Raw genomic sequence first — 20,040 nt, 5'->3', positions numbered from 1 at the left:
AGCTGTTGACAAAACCCCATTCCTGGAGACATTCAAGGTCGGGCTGGACGGGGCTCTGCGTAACCTGATCTAGCTGTAGGTGTCCCTGTACACTGCATGGGAGTTGGACTAGATGACCTTTAGGGATCCCTTCCTCCTCAAAGAGTTCTGTGATTTTATGATAAGCCATGGTCCTCAGCCTCTCTGCACAGGTGTAGTGCTCCAGCTCCAGTCACCTTGAATGTGCCTTCCCAAACCTGCTCTGGCTCGCTGACATCTTTCCTGTGTTGGGGAATTGAAATCTGGAGGCCACGTTTTGTGCAGTGTCTTCCCTCCATCATACAAAAGGATGTAGTGTGAGTTCCCCAGATCATAAAAAAGATGTAGGCCGACTTTTTACACAGTCTGATAAAGATAGAGAAGGGGAGACTGGTTCTAAACTAAAAAAGAGTTTTACAGTAGATGTTAGGAGGGAATTGCTAACACTCCTCACATCACATGGTGAGGCAAGGGAACAGGTAGCCCAGAGCATCTGCACATGTCCCATCCCTGGGAATGCTCAAGACAAGTTCAGACGGGGCACTGAGCATCCTGATGTACGGAGTGGGGTTGGAACTGGATGGGATTTAAAGCCCTTTCTAATCCAAGCCTTTCTATGATTCCTGGGTTTTTTGGATCCTTCCAACTCAGGATCCTGTACATCCTCTTTGCTTAAGTATTTCCCAATCACTTTCCCTTTCACCAAGAGTACATCTGCCTTGCATCAAAATATATCCACCATCTCAGGCACCTAGGATTCCATGAAGCCCAGCCTGGCTAATAAAGAAGGACTTCAGGGAGGAACTGAGTATCACACCCTTTTCCATAACCTCCTTAACCATGAACCCTGCTCCATTCAGAATGGCCCCACATTTTCCCTAGCATTTTCCTTCCTACATTTCTAGAAGCCTTCCTTGTTGCCTTTTATATGCTTGGGAAGATTTAACTGAATCTGAGTTCTAGCTTTCCTAACCTCATCTCTGCATGTGTACTTGGACAAAGTCTCCGTGTCATTGCCAATGTAGCTCTTCCAGTTTCCACTGGCTGCATGCTTCCTTTCTGTGTTTTGGGTTGATCAGGTTGATTTTTCCCACTCATGCAGGACCTGTGATGTTTTGCCTGGCTTCCCCTTCCATGGATTTGAGTGCTGAGCCTGGCAGGCAGCAGAGTCCCTGCCCCAGCACACAGCCCTGGGGCACAGCAGGGACCTGCTCTGCAGGACAGCCCTGGGCACCCGGCTGCACCCCCGGCTGCACAGCCTGCAGCCAACATGGGACACGGAGCCCTCAGGGCTGTGCTCTGTGCTGCAGCCACAATAGAGCACAATGCCAGACATTAGGAAAAAAAAAAATAATCTGTCCCACCTGGAACCAGGACACTTCTTTTCTGTGGGATCAGTGTGATGGGATCAGCGTCCCAGAATGGTCTGTTATGTCTTCAGAGCTGGCTCAGGAGTTTCATGATGATTGCTGCTGCCCATGGTCAATGGTCTCCAGTTCCTAGAGTCATGATGCCTGGGGCTATAGAGGATGCGATGGGGCTGACGGCAGAATGGATTTTTCTGGGGGAATCAGGAGCTGCCATGGGCCTGAAGGATCATAACCAGCTGACTTCTATCTGGTCAAGTCCTTAACGAAAAAGAGGGCTGTTGGGTAGGTATGTGGTTACGAGGTCACTTGTCCTCAGAAACCCATGACTCAGTTGGAATCATGTGTTTGTTAAGCAGGCTGTGAAGTGGCTGCTTTCTGGAATAGCTGACAAGTCATCCTTTGACTCCTGGCTGGGATCTGTGCTTTTAGGCTCACATCTGCCACTGTCTTCTGATGATCCGTTAACCAACCATGGGATCCCTTCTTCCTCAATTCCTAAGAGACCTCATTCAAGAAGAAGTCTTGAAATGGACTGTCATACCAGAAGTTTCAACTCTTTCCTCACGGCTTCTTTCTGTTTTCTATGCAGAAGTAGCCGCTGCCTCCAAGCTGCCCCGGTGTAGCTGAAGCATGCACGAGGACCAGGGAAAAGTCACACAGGACCTATAGGAGCCATTCTGGAACACGGACTGGTAGGTAGGTAGAGCACCTCTGGGGCAAGGCAGAGCTGCTGGGAAGGTGGTGCAGGGTCCTCTAACAGAACTTGGTGTCCTTCCTCCTCCTGACTAAGATGCCACTTCTGTGTCAGCAACGGAGTGGCCAACAGAGGTGAGAGACAAGCTCTGAAATCATGAAAGATATCAGAAGGCTCTGCTAATATGATGGCTGATTTGGGAGATAAGCAAAAGCCCAGAGAAAAGAGATCTATCTGGGGGAGACAAGAAAGGCAGGGCCAGCAGAAAAGAAAGATTTTGAAGCGGTAAGAAGGGTTCAAGTAATGCTGCTGCTGCTGTGACTGACTGTGAAAACCACTAACCATAAGCCTTATTTCCACCCCTAAATGCCACTGACAGCAGTGCACTACAGTGACTTTGAGCCTCAAAGCTTCCCTTAAAGCCAGAACTCAAACTCATAGTCCTTTCGCCTTACTTCTACTCTCTTGCTCATTCAAAACCCTAGCTTTTCTTGCTAGCATTCAAATGGAATATTGAATGCTAACCCTCACACCAGTCCGAAACAAAACCGCAGCCCACAGAGCTTGCCCATTCCCTAACACTGACCTGAACGCCTCAGCAGAAGAACACCAAACCTTCTCACTAACCTTTTCTTATCCTCTGGAAGGTAAATTCTAATCTTTAATTCCCAACCTGAATATCTAACACTCACAGACCCTGTTCCTGCGTTCTACTCTCCACATCTTCAACCCTTCTTCTACCCCTAAACTTGGGGTGCTTGTCTCCTTGGGACAGGGCAGGAATTGTGGGGCTTCATGAGATCCCTCGTGGCTGGGATCTGTGCATTAAGGATCACACTTGACAGTGTCCCTGAAAGGCCAACAGAAGTGCAAGGCTGGCATGCTGACTGCGGGATTCCCTCTGCCTAAGCACCTGGCAGGACCCATAGAGGAAGAGAGTTTGTGTAAGAATGATGGAATTGTTTGAGTTGGAAGGAACACTTACAGGTCACCTTGGCCAACACCCCTGTAACGAACCTGGATATCTACAGCTAGATCAGGTTGCTCAGAGCCTGGTCCAGCCTGGCCTTGGTTGTGTCCAGGAGGGACCACAACCTCTCTGGACAACCTGCTCCAGCGTTTCACTACCCTCATTGTAGAAAACTTCTTCCTTATATCCAATCTAAATCTCCCCTCGTTTAGTTTGAAACCAATTCCCCTTTTCCTGTCACAACAGACCCTGCTAAAGAATCTGTCCACTGTGTTCTTTGAGACCCACTTTAGTTACTGAAATGCTGCTTTCAGGTCTCCTTAGAGCCTTCTCTTCGACAGCCTGAACAGCCCCTGCTCTCTCAGACTGCCCTCATAAGGAAGGTGTTCCATCCCTTGGGTCATTTCTGTGGCCCTCCTCTGGATGCCCTCCAACAGGTTCATATCTCCCCTGCACTGAGGATTTCACATCTGGACACAGCCCTCCAGGTGAGGCCTCACCAGCGCAGAGTAGAGGGGCAGATCACCTCCCTCTCCCTGCTGGCCACGCTTCTTTTGATGCAGCCCAGGGTAAAGTTGGCTTTCTGAGCTGCAAGGACACATTGCTGGCTCAGGCCAGCTTCTATACATTCCGTTTGAAAATTTGCAGATGATGTATTTATCTGATATGAAACTGAACATAGTTTCAAATATACCAAAACTTGATTATTTGCTCAGGAGTCTTGAAACTGCTCTCAAATTTCTTATCAAAATTGAAAGAACAGCTGCGTATTTTCCACTATTCACAGGTCTGTGTTTATCAAACATAAAAATGCACGGATCTTTTTGCTATAACTTGAGTTATCACTGCACTATCCCCTCACAGCTCCTCCTGCTCCATCCTTGCATCTCGAGAAGTTCTCTTTTTGCAATCATCTGCTGCACTTCTTTCTATGTCTAAAAAACTGAAAGGCAACGGAGAAAAAGTCAGGCTTGACTGCCTATGTTTTAGATCTGCTTCCTTCTCTTAAATGTTTATTTTGATTTTCAGAAGAGAGTAATTTACCAATGACACCACAGATTTGAGACTTCAGTAATGAGTTTCATCTATTTCTCTGCTGTGCTTGTGAGAATTTGTTTTCCCCAAGCTTGCTCTCCAGTCAATGGAGACAAGAGAAAGAGCCAGCCTATAGATGCCCTGCAAAACAAAGCTTATCCGTCTCTTTCACTCTTCTCTCACTCTGCACTGACTGCATAGGAGGAAGTTAACTTGCTCAGCCTGAAGTATCTGCACAGCAGTACCTTTTGCGAGCCTCCTCCTATTTTTTCTAACCTGGACCATCCTTAAGAATTTTACGGTGAATTTTATTTCCCCTCAGAAATGTAAGGCGTTTAGGATGTTTGGTAGTGATAACAATTAGAAACTCTTTGGAAACTACTGCATTTCTGTGCAGAATAGCAGCAGGTGAGAGCGTGTGACAGATCCACTTCTGCAGTGTCTTTGTCTGTGATGTACAGGAGGCCTGCCAGCAAGGGAGAAGAAGAGAAGGAAGGATAAAGTCTTGCATCCAGACTGTGAGATCATTGCACTTCTTTGTGCCGGGTTCCTCTCTCAGCAGGATGAACTGGAGTTGGCCATGGGACAAGGAAATGAAACTGTCGTTACTGAATTCATCCTCGAGGGTTTCTCAGGGCTTAATCAAAGGCTGCAGTTCTTCCTCTCTCTGGTCCTCCTACTCATATACCTGACGACAGTGATGGGGAATACAACCATCGTTTTCCTCGTGTGTGTGGATAGCCGCCTGCAAATCCCTATGTACTTTTTCACTGGCAACCTGGCATTCCTGGAAATCTGGTTTACCTCCTGCACAAGCATCAAGTTGCTGGTGATTCTGAGCTCTGGCAGGAGAGCAATCTCTGTAAGCGGCTGCTTTGCCCAGTCCTATTTCTATTTTGCCCTGGGTTGTACGGAGTTCATTCTCCTTGTGCTCATGTCCTTTGACCGTTTCCTTGCCATCTGCCAGCCCTTGCGCTATGCTGCCATCATGACGCAGCAGCTCTGCATCCTCCTGGTTGCTGCTGCTTGGGTCTCAGGCTTCATGTTCATGACTTACCACCTGGTACTGCTCTCAAAGCTCACTTTCTGTGGTTCAAACAAGATCCAGCACTTTTTCTGTGACAACTCCCCCTTATTCCAGCTGTCCTGCTCTGACACCAACTTGCTGTGGAGAATAGACTCCGTTTTGATCCTGTTCATTGTGCTGGGTTCACTGTGTTTAACTCTGTCATCTTACGTGTGCATCTTTTTCTGTATTCTACACATGCCTTCCAGGAGGAAAAAAGCTTTTGCTACTTGTTCTTCCCATCTCGTCTCATTGGCCATTGCATTTGGAAGCTGCCTTGATCTCTATTCACATCCCCCAGAACATGCTTCTTTGGAGACCAACGAAATTGTGGCTTTACTGAACACTGTCCTGTACCTGTTCTTAAACCCTTTCATCTACAGCCTTAGAAACAAGCTTGTGGCTCTGGTCCTGAAGGATGCCATTGCCTATGCAAGAGCGCAGCTTTTCCCTCAGTCGTGATGCATTTCTGGACAGCAATCTGAATTATCTGCTATTGTATATAATGCTGCTGGGGTGTAGGACACACTATGTAGAGGAGAAGCATCTTTGGATTGCAGAAGTGTTCTTAAGGGATTTTAGGGAGGTTCCAAAGGCAGGAAAACTGGGCATTAAGGTGACGTAAAGTGCGACAAGTGTGGGAAAAAAACAAGGGGTTAGGAGATGGAAAGGGCTTGTCAAGTATACATTTATCTGGTACTGCTCTGCACCTGATCTGCACACTTTGTCTTGTCTTCCATTTCACTCTATTCTTCTGTCTTCCATTAAACGCTATTTCTACTCTTTGCTGAGTGAAGTTCTCTCTTCTGCATGACGTGTACGTGGCAGTGCAGCCATTGGACAGAACAAGGTGGGGACGGAATGAATTTAGGTGTGTGTGTGACTGGGGTGGTCTGTGCCCACAGCTGGACTGCAGCTATGGCCATGGAGGCTTATATATCTAGGTGCCCACAGCTGGGGCCCAGAGTGGAACCCTGGGACAGATGCTGGACAGACTGAGAGTCTGAACCCAGCTGCTAAAGGTATGTACCTAGATAGATAGACAGATAGACAAATAGATAGACATATAGGCAGACAGACAGACAAATACATATAGCATATATGTATATTTTACATATCTCACTAACATTTCTCCATCCTGCTCAGCTAGAGAGGAGATTGTGGTAGGGCTGTTGCTGCTAACTGTTTGCCAACTGGAATTATTCCATGGTCCTCAGGTAAATTGAGCACTGCCCGTTCTGTCTTGTAGTTCCCCTCTCTGGAAAGTCTGCAGAAGAAGACAAAGTCCATGGCATAGAGGAAGGGAAGGGGGAGAGTCCGACATCACTGGTAGAGTTCCTCCTGTCAGGAATCTGTCCCTCATACCAGGCTCACTTTCTCTTCTTGCTCCTCATCTACCTGGTGACTGTATTTGGCAATGTCTTCACCACTACATCTCAAACGGTTTCAGAGCAAGCAGATGTCGATGAGAATAAGAATTGAAACCCTGCAAAAGTAAAATTGGCTTAAGCTGCATTCATCCATTCTAAAAATTCATCCAGAAGTCCCAGGGTGATGTCTGGCATTGCTGTGACCATCTTCTGTCCCATGTCCTTCTCTGAGGCACTGGGCAGAGAAGACAGGCTGCCATGGACAGTAAAAGGACCACAACTCCAACAGGGGAATGTCCTAGGAAATTTGGGTGGGAAGCGTCAAGAGGCTTTGAAGGCAGGGAAAAGGACAGCCTCCTGCTACAAACTGCAGTTCCATTCTCATTTTCCCATGTCCCGGCACTTCAAGAGCCCTGGGGGACAACACTACACACTTCTGCTGTGGCCTGACCCAAGCCTGGTTCTCTTCATCCTTAACAGCAAAATTGACAAGGAAGCCTGTTGGTAACACACTGGCAGGTGGGAATTCCTTCAGGACTGTCCGTCTATGCACCTCATATCCAGAAGGTACTCCTATCTTTGCTGGGGTTTATAAGTCCACCACCAGTTTCACGGCAAAACCAAACACCAGGGTCACTTCCTGAAGCCAAACCTGGGGCCAAGCCCTGTTAAGGAAATCCAGGAGAGGCTGGGCCCTATATTGCTAAAGCACATTCACTGGTAACATGGATGAAAGGATAGAGTGTCTGGAAAAGTGGCAGATTCATTGATTTACAAGGACACGTGGAGTGTGAGAATGTTAATTTCTGGAGAGCTGTCTGATTGAAGTCTTCAGAAGTGGCACAATAAGGAAAAACCAGGAAGTAAACATGATGGAACGTAGATCTGAATTCATAAACATGAAGACAGCTCCATATCCTTTGGTCATTAATGCAGGACATACACAGAGAGTGTCTGTCAAGCAGTCGACATAATTCTTACCAGTGCTTAATGCCTTCTGGGTCTGGCTGGGATGGCTGTCCTCTTCCCCACCGCAGCCCACTGCAGCAGTGCTTTCTATACCATCTCTATACCTTTCTATACCAAGTGTTTTCTATACCATCCCTATAACCACGAGCTCTCAGCATGAGCTGTGCCACATCACTGCCGTTACCCCGTGGCCACGTGTCTCAGCGCAGTTGGCCGCTGTGGTCAGTGGGATGTCCCAGGGGTCAGGACCCTGCCCCGTGCCCGTGAGGCCGAAGGAGCAGCCCCGCAGCCCTGGCTGGTGCAGCCGTGGTGAAGGCGGCTCGGGGACACCGCAGTGACGTGCTGGGCACAGAGCCAGGAGGAAACCACTGTCTTCCTGCCTGAGCGCTGTGACACGGGGCTGTGGTTTGTGCACCTGCAGCGGTGGGTGGGCTCCAACTCCCAGTGCTCTGTGAGGAATAACGGCCCCTGGGCGACACGCTGAGTGCTGGGGACGCTTCTGAGCCCCTAGACTCAGTCTGCAGATCCTAGTCTGCTGCCAGGGCAGGATCTGTCCCAGCTCCAGCTCCTTCTGGGGACACACATGGCGCCCACCAAGGAGGAATGGGTGAGCCAGCACTTCCAGTATGGGGCTCTGACCTTGCCCAAGGACCTTTCCCAGCCACTGCTCCTGGTACAGCAGGGTCTGCAGCAGGCCTAGGGGCTGTTCCCCTCCCTTACGGACACAGCCCTGGTCCCAACCCTGCGGTTCCTGCAGCGTGGGGCCAGCTGGACATTCCCATCTTGGTCTGTTGGGCATTCCCGGCACAAGAGATGCTCAGCGCTCCTGCAGAGTGCAAGTGGTGAGATGGTGATAGAGCCACGTCCTCCTACAGCCAACGCGGTGATTCCCGTCACAGCGACGTGGAACCCACAGCGGAGCCGTCCCTCATATATGGTCATGAAGAGCTCTGGAGAAGTTCATTGGAGGGCTGGGCTGCCTTGGAGGGGAGACAACTTCTGAGAAGGTCTTAAAAGGAGACTGCTGCTTTGATTGGCTTCTTCTGCATCTGCGTAATCAGCTGCAGAGCTATATTGCTCTCCTGGTGTCATTGTCCCCAAAGCCCTCAGGAGCTGCAGCAGGGAGTTGGGCGCCACAGGGCTGTGCCAGCAGGACGGGAGGCTCAGGATGGGGACAGAAGGACTCCTATGCCCTCAGGTGCTGTGGCTCCTCCTCTGGGTGCAGCCGTGCAGAGGTAAGTGCCAGCTGCCTTGACCAGCAGTCCAAGCTGGCCTGGGGCCAGCGAGCACTCGTGGTCATTGGGACCCCATGGGAAGGAGAATTCTTTCTAAGTGCCACTGAAACAAGGACAGAAGGTGCTGAAGCATATGGACCCTGTGCTTTATTCCGTGTCTCTCTCGGTGGATGAGTGTATCATCATTTTCCAGGACTATTGAGTTTATGGCAGCCCTGGTTATATTTCCAGACAATGAAGCATCCTTCTGTGACCCCTTGCTCACCAGCACAGTGCTCTTGCTGTGCCGGTGGCCCAGCTGGTAATGGTGGCACACAGAAATCCCCAGAGCACAGCCAGACTCCTCAGGGTTATCCCTGGGGACCCTGGTCGAGCAGGGTCTGATCCTCTGGGTTGGGGTGATCCTCAGGATCAGCTTGGTGCTTCCTGGGAACATGGAAAGCCCTGGGGATGGTAGTGAGTCTGGTGATGTAGAAACAGGCAATGCGATGTCTCCCACCCCAACTCTTGTGACTGTGACTGCCTGGGGATCTGGGGTCTCCCAGTTTGGGGCTTGGGTCTCTCCTGACAGATCCCATGTTGATGTTTGAAGGGGCAGCAGAGATCAGGCTGGCGGACGGCAGCGGGCGCTGTGATGGGAGAGTGGAAGTGAAACACCAGGAGCAGTGAGGGACCGTGTGTGATTACAAATGGGACAAGAAAGATGCAGCGGTGGTTTGTAAGCGGCTGGGCTGTGGGTCAGCAATCAGCAATACACGGAATGAAAGATTTGTGCTAGGATCTGGCCCCATTTGGATGGATAATGTCCGCTGTCAAGGCACTGAGTCTGCCCTGTCTGACTGCGAACGCGAACAGCTTGTACAGTACTGCGATCACAGTGATGATGCTGCAGTTACATGTACAGGTGAGGGACTAGTCATTCCTGACCTCTGTGGTCAGATTTGGGGGATCAATAAATAGATATCATATGTGGCCAGTTGTGCTGCCATTGCTGGTCCCTGGGGAATTGCCATTGGGCCCTGCTTGGTCCCCAGCTGAGGAGGAGGTGAGGAGGGACACAGAATTGCCAGAGGGCTCTGGGACCCCACAGGTGCCTTTGTTCACTCCAGGATTTGTCCGCCTGGTCGGAGGGGACAGCCGCTGCTCAGGACGGGTGGAGATCCATGACGGGGATGGGTGGAAATCTGTCTGTGACTCACACTTTGGTCCCAAAGCTGCTGATGTGGTCTGCAGAGATCTTCAGTGTGGCACAGCCCTGCCCGTCCCCAGAGCAAGTCCCTTTGGAGCAGGGACCGGTGCCATCTGGGACAGAGAGCTGCGGTGCGTGGGGAACGAATCCACCCTCTCCTCCTGCCCCACGGGAACCCCTCGGGACCAGCCCTGCACCCAGACAAGCATTGCTGCTGTCACCTGCACACGTAAGGGCTCAGGGAGGGCTGCTGGACACTGACTGCATGCCAGGGACAGGGACAGGGCTGTGCCGAGTGTGAGGACAGGAGAGTGATGTGGTATTCTGCAGCCCCAAGGTAGTGCTGAAGGAAGTGGCGTCGTGTTGTCCCTTTGGCTTCTCCTCCCTGTCCTGAGGGAACCAGAGCACAAATCCCCCCCTCCATCCTCCTCTGTCCTCAATCCACAGGGTTCAGGCTGGTGAATGGCAGCACGGCATGCGTGGGCAGGGTGGAAGTGGAGGTGCAGGGAACATGGGGCAGCCTTTGTGCCTCCCGCTGGGACCTCTTGGACGCCCACGTTCTCTGTCATCACCTGGGCTGCGGGTTTGCGGTGTCCGTTCCTGGAGGAGGGCATTTTGGGAGAGGAAGTGGCCCGGTGTGGAATGACTGGTTCCACTGTGAGGGGACTGAGAGCAGCCCGGATCAGTGCCCGGTGAGCGCCCTGGGGGCCTCTGCGTGCTCCCATGAGAACGATGCTGCCGTCATTTGCTCAGGTGTGTGTCAGGATAACGCTGCAGGAATTGCGCCTCGTGTGCCACACAGCCACCCAAAAGTCCCCTGGGATCCCATGGCATCACCAGGCTGAACCCGTCCCCGGAGCAATCCTGCAGCATGCATTCCTGGCATTTCTGCTCCCCCCAGGCCCGCCTCACAGCGCATCTCTAAGGCTGGTGGGTGCAGGGAGCCGGTGCGACGGGCACGTGGAGATGTTGCAGCGCGGGACGTGGGGCAGAGTCCTGGATGATCAGTGGGACATGGAGGACGCGAGCGTGGTGTGCCGGCAGCTGCGCTGCGAGGAGGCAGAGGCAGCCTACACTGTGCCGAGGGCCGAGCGAGGGACGGGCCCCGTGGGGCTGCGCGGGGTGCGGTGTGCAGGCCACGAGGCCGGCCTGAGCCTCTGCAACACCTCCCTGCCCGAGGCCGCGGGCATCGTGGAGGACGTGGGGGCCGTGTGCCGGGGTGAGCAGCGCGTCCCCTGGATGTGGGATCGGGCGCGCGGCCGGCCTCTGACAGCCGGGGCTTCCCCCCGCTGCAGGGAGCCGCCAGGTCCGGCTGGTGGACGGGGCTGGGCGATGTGCAGGGAGAGTGGAGATCTACTACCGGGGGCAGTGGGGCACGGTCTGCGACGATGCCTGGGACACGGCCGACGCCAACGTGGTTTGCCGCCAGCTGAGCTGCGGATGGGCCGTGGAGGCGGCCGGCTCGGCTCGCTTTGGGGAGGGCTCCGGGCACATCTGGCTGGATGGCATGAACTGCTCTGGGGCCGAATCTGCTCTCTGGAACTGTTCTGCTGAGGCCTGGGGACAGCATGACTGCGGGCACAAGGAGGATGCGGGAGTCATCTGCTCAGGTCTGTGCTGGGAGCCCAGGACGGGGAGGCCGGGGGGCTGAGGCCACCAAAGGCCGCTTCCCGAGCCTGGCCTGGGGACATCCCATCCACCAGTGTGGTTGGGGGCAGTGGGGAGCACGGCCACCCTGATACTGAGCGGGGAGCACAGGGGGCTTCCTCTCTCCAGCCCCCAGCCAGCGACTTCCCCCAGAGCCTTTCCTCCTTCCAGAATTCACGGCCCTGAGGCTGGAGAACAGCGATGGCTGCTCAATGGGACGTAGGGGAGCGTTTGCTCCAACTTGATGACTCCCTACACGGCGCCACTGGTGTGCAAGGAGCTGGGCTGCGGGGACACAGGGACCCTGGAAACGAGCATCTACTACAGCAGGGTGAATGGCACCGCCTGGCTGGATCGCGTGCAGTGTGGGGAGAGCAACAGCTCCTTCTGGCAGTGTCCCTCTGATCCCTGGCAGCTGCAGTCCTACGATGATGTGCGAGAAGAGGCCAGCATCACCTGCAGTGGTAAGTGAGCCACCTGGGCACAAGATCCTGCTTCCCTCACCACGACCAAGGTGTCACGGCGAGGTGCAAGCAGAGGCCCGCCCTGCACAGCTTCCTTCACTACTACATTTCCTTCTGCAGGGACAAAGCCAGAAAGGACGCCGGCAGCTGCGTGCCCCAATTCCACGAGCTGCACAGGTGGGAGCTCCTTCTTCATGTGACTTCTCGCCCAGTTGTGCCGGTGCCATGGGAGGTCACTGCCTCTGCAGACAGGGAGAAGATCCGTGCTGTTGGAGGCAAGGACGGGTGCTCGGGCAGAGTGGAGGTCTGGCACCGTGGCTCCTGGGGAACTGTGTGCGACGACTCGTGGGACATGCAGGACGCCCAGGTGGCATGCAGGCAGCTGGGCTGTGGCCCTGCACTGTCTGCCCTGGCCGAGGCTGCCTTTGGGGAGGGGGCAGGACCTATCTGGCTGGAGCAGGTGGAGTGCAGGGGCACGGAGCCATCTCTGCAGGACTGCTGGGCCCAGACTGCGGGTGGTGGTGCCTGCCGGCATAAGGAAGATGCAGCTGTGAACTGCTCGGGTGAGTAGCTGGGGTTACTCAGGCTCTGCTCACCACCCAGAGCTAAGCAGAGCTCTGGGCTGAGTTCTGGCCTTGAGGAAGGGACAATCTGGGTGGGATGTGTTGGCTATATCAGCCAGTGGTCTGCCTGGTACACAAACTCACCTCTCAGCTCGGCTTTTCTCTGCAGCTGCACCCAGGATGACAGCTTCCCCCCCACAAAGAGGTAACATCTCCTCCCACTGGAGCTGGGTCTCCCCCCGACCCAGAACTGGGGCTTCTTACTGGGATATGAAATGCCCAGGAAGAGGCACCAGGCTGGTGGATATATGGGGAGGGCCATCATGTACCCAATGCGCTGGGAGGTTCCCCATCATCCACCCCCTGCCCCTCTATCCCTTACTGCCCCCAACTCTCACGCACGTGCCGGGTGCTGCTCCTGCCACATTCCTTCCTTGCAGAGCCCATCCTGAGCTATGCGACCGTTAGCAGGAGAGTCTCGGTGCCTGTCATCATCTGCATCATCCTGGGGCTCCTTATTTGCCTACTCCTGGCCCTCCTGGCAAGGCAGATGCAAAGCGCCAGAGCTTGGCGCAGAGGTAGGTCCTGACTCAGCGGTGCGTGGGATGTGCCGTGTCACTCCATTGGCATCCAGCAACAAGCAATAGAGAGAGCCCAGTGGTGGGGGAGTTCATGGTGGAGCGAGGGGAGAAGTGGCAGAAGGAGGCTGGGGAAGCACAGCAGGGTCTCGTCTCCGTCCCCAGACTCCAGGAGATCTGGGGAGCCCTTCTCTGAAGCCGTGTATGAAGAGATTGAGTACAGCCCAGTGAGGGAGAAGAAAATGAGATACAGTTTCTCAGGTGGGTGCAGGTCCATGCAGGAACACATTTGACAACACTTTTCTCCAGCCCCAGCCCACAGCTCACACCACAGCACGTGCTGCGCCTCTTTCCAGGCTCCTATTCGGAGTGCTCCCTGACCAAAGTGCAGCCCTACCTCGGGAAATGTGAGGAGGAGGATCTTATCACTGTTATCTGCTCTCCTCTCTCTTACAGACATCCCTGTTGTGCCCGGTGATTCCCCAGTGGAGGGCTATGATGATGCTGGGGAGGTTTCTGACCCTGGAGAGCATCCTGTCCCAGGGCAGGGAGACTGGCAAGTTCCTAGGGCACAGAAGGAGGGAGAGGGACCCAGGGATGCTGCCAGAGGTGAGAAGGAAATGCAGTGCTGCAGCTTGCTGGGTGCCATCCCTGGTGCAGTAATGAGAGCCACACCTCATGGGTTGAGGAACTTTCCTTGGGAGGTTTCATGGGGAGAAAGGGACTGGGAGAACAGGCTGAACGTCCCACATAGGAGAAAAGTGATGGACCACCCAGGAGGAGCCCCCCATGGGGCAAACAGTTGTCTTTGCTGCTGGCAGGAGAGAGTCTGCGCTCCTGGAGAAGTGCTGGAGCCCCTGAAGTTGATGGAGACACCTCACCTCTGTCCCTTGCGAGCACGGGCTATGATGATGCTGATGAGATGTCTCTCATAACCCCATTGGACACAAAGGCTGTGACACCAGAGCACTGGGATGCCTGAGTTCTGGGACAAGAGATTCTGTCCCTGCCATGAAGTTGGGTGTAGACACAAAGGAGAGGTCAGTGCCGCTGGGAGAGCCGTGAGTGCCAGGAGCTCTTTTCACAGGGGCATCCTGTGAAAACAGCCTTGCAATTCCTCCAAGTTTTATTCCTCTGCTTTTATGCTGTGCATCGGTATTGGTTCCTATTAAAACCCTGAGAGAGCTTTGACCCAGAGCTTTTGCTTCCCTGCCCATATTCTGGGACATCTCTCTGAGGCTGACTGGATAAGCAGAGCACAGGGGCACAGTGTTGGGCTGGGGCACTTCTTGGGGACAGTGGGCTTGGGCTCAGGGCCATGGTGCCTGGGAAGTATTCCTGCTGAATCTACTCCAACCAGGGCAGCCAATGTGACCCTCTACAAAGTCCCACGATGCTCCCCAGTAGCAGGGACTGACTCCTGCTGCCTTGGAGCCTGTGGACTTCAAGAATGGGAAGATCTTTCCTTCTAGATTGTTGGAAGCAGAGGACAGAGGGACAGAAATCATCCCCACAAGACGTGGGCTGCAGCCCTCGGTCATGGCGAAGCCCCTGGCCTGCAGAAGGGCCCCACTCCAGTTCTTCTACCAGGTATGCCAGACAGTGGGGTGAATAAAAAAACAATTCACCCAAATGGAAAAAAATGAGCTATACATATAGGAAGGTCTAAAAGATAGTATAGCTTTATGTAAGCTAGAGTACTCCATTTTATGCTGATGAACCAGAATAAGTAATCCATGGAAGGCTAGATGACTAACTACTTAATGTATACCACAGACCTCTCCCAAGAAGTCTATCATGAGAGTGGGTTCATTCATTTAAGCAGGATGGAGTCATGTAGAACAACAGGAACCTTTTTGTGAAGACCAGTGGCTAACTTGTGCTTTGGAATAATGGAATAACAGAATCATAGAATGGCTTGGGTTGGAAGGGACCTCAAGAATCATTAAGAGCCACTCCCCATGTCGCAGACAGAGTTGCCAATCACTAGATCAAGTCCTAGACCAGGTGGCCCAGGGCCCCCTCCAACCTGGCCTTGAACACCTCCAGGGATGGGGCATCCACAACTTCTCCGGGCAGCCTGTTCCAGTGCCACATCATCCTCACAGTGAAAAAGAAAACTGAGCCACCCTCTTTCAATCACCTGCTTATGCATCTTACACTTGTTCTTCCTTGTTATCGGACAGCAAAAGAATGAAACAAAACAGGTCATGCACAATGCAGTTGCTCGCCGCCAGTTTACCAGTGCCTGACCACTCATCGAGCAATGGCAATGCCCTCAGTCACCTCATCCCAGTTTCCTTGTTCAGCATGATGCCACAGGGTAGGGAATTGGAGAATCAGAGAATCAGAGAAACACAGAATCACTAAGGTTGGAAAAGGCATGTCCCTTTGGCCAGTTTAAATTTCTGTTCCCTCCCAGCTTCCTGTGCATCCTCAGCACAACACAAAATTTCTTTACTTGAGGGTAAAGGCTTCCAACTGAGTTGGTTAATGTTTCATGCCTGTTTTTGTTCAAGAGACGTTTGCACAATGCCTTCAGTAATATGCTTTAACTTTTTAACTTTAGGCTATCCCTACAGCAGTGAGACAGTTGGACCAGGTGACCTTTGAAGGCCACTTTCAGCAATTCTATTGCATTGCATTCCTTTCTATTTTGTTCCATTCTCTTCTTCCTGGTGCAACCGGGGGGACAGGAGCCTCTTCCAGGGCAAACAACCACGTCCCACAGCACTCAGGTGCCTTTCTGGGCACCCAAGCAACTGCTTTGGCACACGAGCCACATCAAGCCATGGAAAACAACAGTGTGCCCAGGGTACCCAAGCAGTAACCAGGGGCACCCAGGCACCTTCCAGGAGCACTGAAACAACTCACTGGGTGTTGTGGTTTAACTTGGCAGGCAGCAGAACCCCACCCAGCTTTTTGCTCGCTCTCCTCTCTCCCAGTGGGATTCCTTTCCAGGTTTTGTCTTAGCACTACTAATACATTAAAATAGCTATCTCCATAGATTTCAGCATTGGTACCACTAAATCCTGTTAATTCACATTCAATCTAATGCTAAAAATAAAAAAAACCCCACACAACAACCACCACTACTGCTGCTCTTTGCAGTACAACAGGTTACAAAGCAAAACCAAATAATAAGAAGCACACAATCCCAATCATTACGAGTTCATGGTCGTTTCAAGGCTGGTTTCAGTCTTTCTCATCATTTCACATCCTGACATCGTTCTTTTCGTGGTTTCCGTGAGCTGCAATGGGAGCACGCACAACCATTCCCCCTTTTTCTTGAACCTAGCAAATTCCTTTGCTAGATTACTCCATCTGGGAGAAGATTTGGAATAACTCCCACTTTCTTGTGAACTGCATTCAGTCAACTGGGGCAAAACTCATCCTGGGTCCTTCGAGGCCTACTGTACTTCTCCATTTCTGTCCTTCATTACAATCCCTGTTTCTGTGTGATTTCCAGGCCCCCTCATTTAATTTGCCCAGGTCCCTTACTTCGATTCCTTTAACCTGTATCCTGTCGGGAGAAAATCAAGATATTCTTGCTTGGACTAGCACAAGACCTTCGGAGGTACAAACAAGTTAAAGATTGTAACCATTCCTGCCAGACACACCCTCTTGACATGATCACGAGACGTCTAGCTTGCACACCTGCCATGGGTGTCAGCAGATGCTATAAAGACCATCGGCAAGCCCTGCCAAAACTGAGGTGGCTTGGTGGAGGCGAGTGGCAAGGAGCCATGGGTTCGTGTGTGACGAAGGAGCAGACAGCGGATTGCCAAATGACAGAAGAACCCACCAGTTACGCATGGAACCCGCTTTACGTTCCCCTGACCGGCAGCAGGCAGAGGAGACGACCTGCGCAGAAGGAGGTGAGCGCCAACATGGAGCTGCATCTCGCGCAGGAATGGTTCCACGGCAGGCTGGGGGCAGGGCGCGATGGGCGGCACATCGCTGAGCGGCTGCTGACGGAGCGCTGCGCCGAGATGGAGGCCCCCGATGGCTCCTTCCTCGTCAGGGAGAGCGGGACTTACGTTGGGGACTACGTCCTATCCATCTGGCACAGTGAGAAGGTGCGGCATTGCCGCATACACTGGCGGCAGGACGCTACCGGCCACAAGTTCTTTCTGACTGACACCCAAGTATTCGGCAGCCTGTACGACCTCATCGCCTACCACTGGGAGACGCCGCTGAGGTACCAGGGACTTGAGATAAGGCTGACTGAGCCGGTGCCTCGGTCCGGCACTCGCACCAACGCAGACTGGGCGCCGTGGGACGGCACCCGAGGGACGAGCCCAGCTCCAGCGCCATCTGCTTCGAGGCAGGAGGGAAGGTCCAGCGCTGCCAAACGTGACAAGGGAGTCACGTTTAATAAGGCACTTGACCAAGTGCACGTCGTTCAAGTTCATCGCACGCAATAAAAGTTTTTGTTCTGCACCGACAAGAGAGTCCGTGTCTAATTGTCAAAGGTAACCTTCCTCTTATTTGCCTTCCTCAACCTGTATGGACAGGATTTCAAAAGGGCATAGAGGGGCTTTATTCCATAGGGGTACTGTTTAATCTGAACCAGCTGATCTCCCCGCTTTATTCTGGGTGCTATTGGTGCTGCATTCTTAGCCCTACCTGGGGATTCTGCTGTCTACACCCCAGGATAAACCTGATCCCTTACTTCCTCTGTGTTCTGGTCCCAGCAAGGGTAATGATTAATGCGTTTGTTGTGGCATCTTCTACTATTTCTAGAGTTGCATAGATATTCACGATGGCCCTTTCCAGCTGAGCTACTCCTAAGACCAGGACAAGGGCTTCTCAAAGTATCCTGTATTATACCTTACCAATGGGGTTTTTTTACCCTTTTAACCCTCCTTGGATTTTGATACTGGTTCCAAATAGTTCTCACTATGCCTTGTGGGAGTTTGAGCTTTCCCATCTCTGCTCAGCCACCAGAAACCTTTACCCACATGATACCTACTCACAGAATCACAGAATCACAGAATTGCCAGGGTTGGAAGGGACCTCAAGGATCATGAATCTCCAACCCCCCTGCCACATGCAGGGCCACCAACCTTCCCACCTCATGCTAGACCAGGCTGCCCAGGGCCCCATCCAATCTGGCCTTGATCACCTCCAGGGATGGATGGGGCATCCACAGCCTCTCTGGTTCCAGCACCTCACCACTCTCTGTAAAGAATTTCCCCCTGACGTCCAACCTAAATCTCCTTTCCCTCAAATTCAAACCATTTCCCTTCGTCCTGCAGTTATCTACCCTTTCAAAGAGTTGATTCCCCTCCTGTTTGCAGGCTCCCTTTAGGTACTGAAAGGCTGCAATGAGGTCACCCCGCAGCCTTCTTTTCTCCAGGCTGAACAAGCCCAGCTCCCTCAGCCTGTCCTCATAGGGAAGGTGCTCCAGTCCCCTGATCATCTCCGTGGCCCTCCTCTGGACCCTCTCCAACAGCTCCCTGTCTTTCTTGTACTGGGGGCTCCAGACCTGGACGCAGTATTCCAGATGGGGCCTCACAAGAGCAGAGCAGAGGGGAACAATCACCTCTCTGTCCTTGCTGGCCACCCCTCTTTTGATGGAGCCCAAGATACCATTTGCCTTCCGAGCCGCAAGGGCACACTGCTGGCTCATGTTAAGCTTTTCATCCATCAAGACCCCCAGGTCCTTCTCCACAGGGCTGCTCTCAAGGACCGCTCCTTCCAGTCTGTAGGGATGCCTGGGATTCCTCCGGCCCAAGTGCAAAACTCTGCACTTTGCCGTATTGAACCTCATCAGGTTCACCCGGGCCCACCTTTCTAGCCTCTCGAGGTCCCTCTGAATGGCATCCCGTCCTTCAACCGTGTCAACCACACCACTCAGCTTGGTGTCGTCAGCAAATTGCTGAGGGTGCACTCGATTCCGTCATCGATGTCATTGATAAAGATGTTAAAGAGCACTGGTCCCAAGACAGACCCCTGGGGGACGCCGCTCGTTACCGGCCTCCACCTGGACATGGAGCCATTGATGACCACCCTCTGTCTGCGACCTTTCAACCAGTTTCTTATCCATCGAGTGGTCCACCTATCAAATCCACATCCCTCCAGTGTGGAGATAAGGATGTGGTGGGGGACCGTGTCGAAGGCCTTGCTCAAGTCCAGGTAAATGACATCGGTCGCCTTTCCCTTGCCCACCGATGCCGTCACTCCATCATAAAAGGCCACCAGATTGGTCAAGTATGACCTTCCTCTGGTGAAGCCGTGCTGGCTGTCACAGATCACACGCCCTTTCCTCATGTGATCAAGCATGTCATCCAGGATGATCTGTTCATCCTGGATGAACATTATATTACTTCCATAAGAGTGTTACTACTTTCTTAATAGAGGCTGTTGTGAAGTATAGAGATGTAAGGTTCATCCAAATAGAAGGGAGAAGAGTGATAATCACACATTCAACAATAACAAATAAATAAATATAGCACAAAACCTAGTACTATTACAACCAAAATACAAAATGCAACAGCATACAACATCAGCTTGCCAGAGACATCACCCTGAAATAAAGCAACTTAGTAACAAATTCATCTTTTCTTTATGAGTTTTAACTTCTGACAGTGCCCTTTCCTTGACAGACCAAGTAGTTCCTCAGCATCTTGGAATAACCTCACAACATTTAAATTACTCCACGTGCCTTATTAGTTCCACAGAAGCCAGAGGTATTTCCTTGTAGAAAAAGTATCAGTTAGTACCAACATACAGAGACACCCCCCTTTTCTTGGGAGTTTTGAGAAGTCAATTTGCCATTGTTACTTCTAAAATCATTACCTAGATTCCTATCTTCACTAGAATATTTTACAGGTTCTGACTCAGGTTTAAAGATTTTAAGTTTACCA

At 52.3% G+C, this 20,040-nt stretch overlaps 2 protein-coding genes and 1 pseudogene across 10 annotated transcripts; all 3 read left to right on the top strand.

Moving 5' to 3' along the window:
• Positions 1–3,833: 3,833 nt before the first annotated feature.
• LOC116241741 (olfactory receptor 6E1-like) lies at positions 3,834–6,214 on the top strand. Its single transcript, XM_090129031.1, has one exon. It carries the CDS (start codon positions 4,668–4,670, stop codon positions 5,613–5,615), a length of 948 nt encoding a protein of 315 aa, XP_089985157.1. The 5' UTR covers positions 3,834–4,667; the 3' UTR covers positions 5,616–6,214.
• Positions 6,215–8,758: 2,544 nt separating this feature from the next.
• LOC149913712 (scavenger receptor cysteine-rich type 1 protein M130-like) lies at positions 8,759–12,035 on the top strand (annotated as a pseudogene). Its single transcript, XR_016461003.1, has 6 exons — positions 8,759–9,631; positions 9,837–10,145; positions 10,364–10,669; positions 10,818–11,135; positions 11,212–11,526; positions 11,735–12,035. The product of XR_016461003.1 is annotated as a scavenger receptor cysteine-rich type 1 protein M130-like (transcript).
• Positions 12,036–12,466: 431 nt separating this feature from the next.
• LOC149913711 (1-phosphatidylinositol 4,5-bisphosphate phosphodiesterase gamma-1-like) lies at positions 12,467–17,878 on the top strand. 8 transcript variants are annotated; one of them, XM_090129044.1, is made up of 8 exons: positions 12,467–12,590; positions 12,760–12,795; positions 13,031–13,168; positions 13,334–13,429; positions 13,625–13,777; positions 13,990–14,758; positions 16,661–16,975; positions 17,080–17,164. In XM_090129044.1, exons 2-6 carry the CDS (start codon positions 12,771–12,773, stop codon positions 14,148–14,150), a joined length of 573 nt encoding a protein of 190 aa, XP_089985170.1. In that variant the 5' UTR covers positions 12,467–12,590; positions 12,760–12,770; the 3' UTR covers positions 14,151–14,758; positions 16,661–16,975; positions 17,080–17,164. The 8 variants fall into 8 exon arrangements, with proteins under 8 accessions (XP_089985170.1, XP_089985173.1, XP_089985172.1 ...); XM_090129047.1 differs by lacking the exons at positions 16,661–16,975; positions 17,080–17,164 and adding an exon at positions 15,738–16,630 and having other exon boundaries at positions 13,990–14,208; positions 14,641–14,758; XM_090129046.1 differs by lacking the exon at positions 16,661–16,975 and having other exon boundaries at positions 17,080–17,166.
• The last annotated feature ends 2,162 nt before the right edge of the window (positions 17,879–20,040 follow it).

This window comes from Phasianus colchicus, chromosome 35 (assembly GCF_987193195.1).
Source record: "Phasianus colchicus chromosome 35, bPhaCol1.hap1.1, whole genome shotgun sequence".
NCBI classification, from domain to species: Eukaryota; Metazoa; Chordata; class Aves; order Galliformes; family Phasianidae; genus Phasianus; species Phasianus colchicus.
Note: the sequence above shows the minus strand (reverse complement) of the source record. Positions and strands in the feature narration are given on the sequence as shown.